The sequence below is a fragment of the Merops nubicus genome, unplaced genomic scaffold (genome assembly GCF_000691845.1).
Source record: "Merops nubicus isolate BGI_N331 unplaced genomic scaffold, ASM69184v1 Scaffold23990, whole genome shotgun sequence".
Taxonomy (NCBI): Eukaryota; Metazoa; Chordata; class Aves; order Coraciiformes; family Meropidae; genus Merops; species Merops nubicus.
In genome coordinates, this window is record NW_008582516.1 from 1 (window position 1) to 2,849 (window position 2,849).

The 2,849-nt window shown below is 55.2% G+C and overlaps 1 protein-coding gene across 1 annotated transcript; it reads left to right on the plus strand.

Annotated features, from left to right (window-relative positions):
- The first annotated feature begins 20 nt into the window (after positions 1 to 20).
- On the plus strand, positions 21 to 770 carry LOC103770748 (mastermind-like protein 3). Its single transcript, XM_008938025.1, has one exon. The coding sequence runs from the start codon at positions 21 to 23 to the stop codon at positions 696 to 698; it is 678 nt and encodes a 225-aa protein (XP_008936273.1). The 3' UTR covers positions 699 to 770.
- The last annotated feature ends 2,079 nt before the right edge of the window (positions 771 to 2,849 follow it).

Here is a 2,849-nt window from a genome sequence, read left to right on the forward strand (position 1 = left end):
CCGCGGGGCAGGCGCTGGGCATGGTCGGGGCCTTCGGGCAGAACGTGCTGGTGAACTCTGCTCTGCCCCAGCATCAGCAGCAGATGAAAGGACCCGTGGGACAGGTCTTGTCCAGGCCGCAGGCACCACGACTTCAAAACCTGATGGGGACCGTCCCTCAGGGAACGCAGAACTGGCAGCAGCGAGGCTTGCAAGGTATCCCTGGGAGGACTAGCAGTGACATGGGGCCCTTCAATAACGGCACGGCGTACCCCATGCAGCCTGGGCAGCCACGGCTCTCCAAGCAGCACTTCCCACAGGGGCTCAGTCAGACAGTCGTGGACACGAGTGGAGCAGTGAGAGCCCTGAACCCGGCCCTGGGGAGACAGCTGCTGCAACCACTGCCTGGGCAACAAGGAGCCAGCCAGGCCAGGCCCATGGTGATGCCTGCAATAAGCCAGGGGGTGCCCACGATGCCTGGCTTCGGGCAGCCTCCCACGCAGCAGATGCCGGGTGGTAACTTTGCTCAGAGCAGCCAGGGCCAGGCCTACGAGAGGAACCCCACTCAGGACATGTCTTACAACTACAGTAATGAAGGAGCAGGGGGGTCGTTCTCCGGTCTAGCGGAGGGCACAGACCTTGTGGACTCCATCATGAAGGGCGGACCAGGGGATGAGTGGATACAGGAACTTGATGAGTTGTTTGGAAACCCCCAGTGAAGGGGCTTGTGTAGTCTGGAGCTTTGGCTGTTACGTGTGAAGAAAGAAAAGAGAGAGCTGGATGTTCTCCCCATCCTCAAATTGTTGGGGCTTTGAATTGGTTTGGGGTTATTTTGTTGTCTTTTGCTTTTAATTGTGCAAACTGGGCTGACGTGTAGCCAGCTTTGGAAGGTTGGTGGGATGATGAGAACGTGGGGCATCCCAAGACTTCCACCGAGCGATCTCTGCTGCGGGGGGCAGGATGGGGAAACTGGAAAAGCCAGGTGGTGCCTCTGGTTGGGAAAATTTGGTCTTTCCCCACTGAATCGAGGCGTCGTTGCACAGTGGTGTGGGGTGGAGCCGACGCCTCTCCCCTCCTGTGAACCCTGCACCTCTCAGGGGAGCAGATGAGAGCAGCCGGGAGCAGAGCCTGGAGGTGCCCGTGGGCGATTGCACAGGCCCTGGTCAGAAGCAGGCTCACCCCGGGGTGAGCAGGTCCAGGTGAGCCATGGCCAGCCCTGCAGGGACAGCTCTGGGCTGTCACAAGGGGACGTGCAGCTTGACAAAGCTGAGTGGTCACAGGGAGATCAGCATTTTCACTGCAGAGCGATAAAAACCCCATGAAAGTGTAGGAGAGTATAAATCTGGCAGAGCAGTGAGGAGAGTTTGATTGTGGGACTGCTGCTGGAGACAGCTTAGGTGGGTGGGTTAACTTGGGGAGCCCCTTTGGGACCTGCAGCAGCACACTCTGACCTGTGCTGGCTGCCTGGGGGTGCAGAACAGCAGCTACAAATGGTGTTGAGACGCTGAGAGGTGCCAGGAGACATCGGCGTAGGTCCTAAGTGGGGCTCTCTCCCCTTCCTCCCCACTGTGTTTTCAATTCAATTCCCTCCCCTCCTGTCTTTCTGTGTAAAGCAAGGTGAGCTGGCTGCACTTTTTTTCAGGTGAGCAACAGCTCAGGCAGGGGAGGAGAAGACACGTGTGAGAAAACGTACAGGGAGGGTTTGGCACAGGGAATGAGTTTCTCCTCTCCCCTGGAGAAGTGCAGGTTTGGCAGGTAGCCTTACCCTGGGCTCTCAGTGTGAGGTTATATGCAGTCTGAGGCAGAGGTAAGCTGTCCTCTGAAGCCTGTCACCTTCTCACTGTTTTCTGCTGAGAGCTGCTTACCAGGTTTTATAGTGGTGCATAAAAATGTTAACGTGGCCCACAGTCCAGAGCTTGGGAACCTCTGGCCTAGCGCTGGCCTCTGAGCCATGGGGTGTGCTCTGCAGTGGGAGTGGCTCTGCTGCACAGCTGCCCAGCTGCTGGTTCCTCCTCGTGGGCTGCTCTCCTTGGGCCTGGCAGGCAAGGTGCCCACAGGAGACAGGGGGTTTGGCATTTCAGGTCCTGCCTTCCCCTCTGGAGCACAGCTCTGCCGAAGGGGTGGGCCTGGAGCCCCCCCAGTGCCCCGTTACCCTTCCCTTTTGCACAAGAACCCCTCACAGGGCTCACCTAGACAGGGGGAGGCATCTGTGTCAAATCACAGAGTGGCAGGGGTTGGAAGGGACCTCTGGAGGTGATCTAGTCCAACCCCCCTGCTAAAGCAGGGTCACTTAGAGCAGGCTGCACCAGATGGTGTCCAGGTGGGTCCAGAGAAGGAGACTCCACAAATGCTGTAACATGGGCAGGACAAGCTGCAGTTTTACCATGGATGTGGTCATGGTGAGCTATCAATCCAGCTTGCCCTGACTGCTAACGTATCTTTGTTAAAACACTTTAGTTACAGCCCTTTTATGGAGCCCTTTCTGACATACAGCTCAAGGGCCTGCCCCAGTTGCTGCTGAAGACAGGAGCCACCTGCCCACGGAGCTGGGCAAGGGGGTTTAGAAATGCAAGTCCCACACGTGTCGGGGCTCTGGGGAGGAGATGAGGGGGAGGCTGAGTCTCTGCTGTCTTTGCAAAGCTTCCTCCAAATACTCCCTACTGGGACCAAGAACTAGAGAGGTAGATTTTATTAGATTTGGGGTTGGTTTGGTTTTTTTTTGTTTTGTTTTGTTTTCTTTCTTACTATGGTGCTGATGTATATGTAATGTTTAAAAAAAAAAAAAGTTATTTGTAAATATGTTTTTACAATTCTACAGATATCACTGGGTCTACTATCTGTAAAATATATACATATAAAAATATATATAT

What these genes read in the sequence shown, in the direction of transcription:
- LOC103770748 (XM_008938025.1), top strand. Translation starts at nt 21, where the DNA reads ATGGTCGGGGCCTTCGGGCAGAACGTGCTGGTGAACTCTGCTCTGCCC.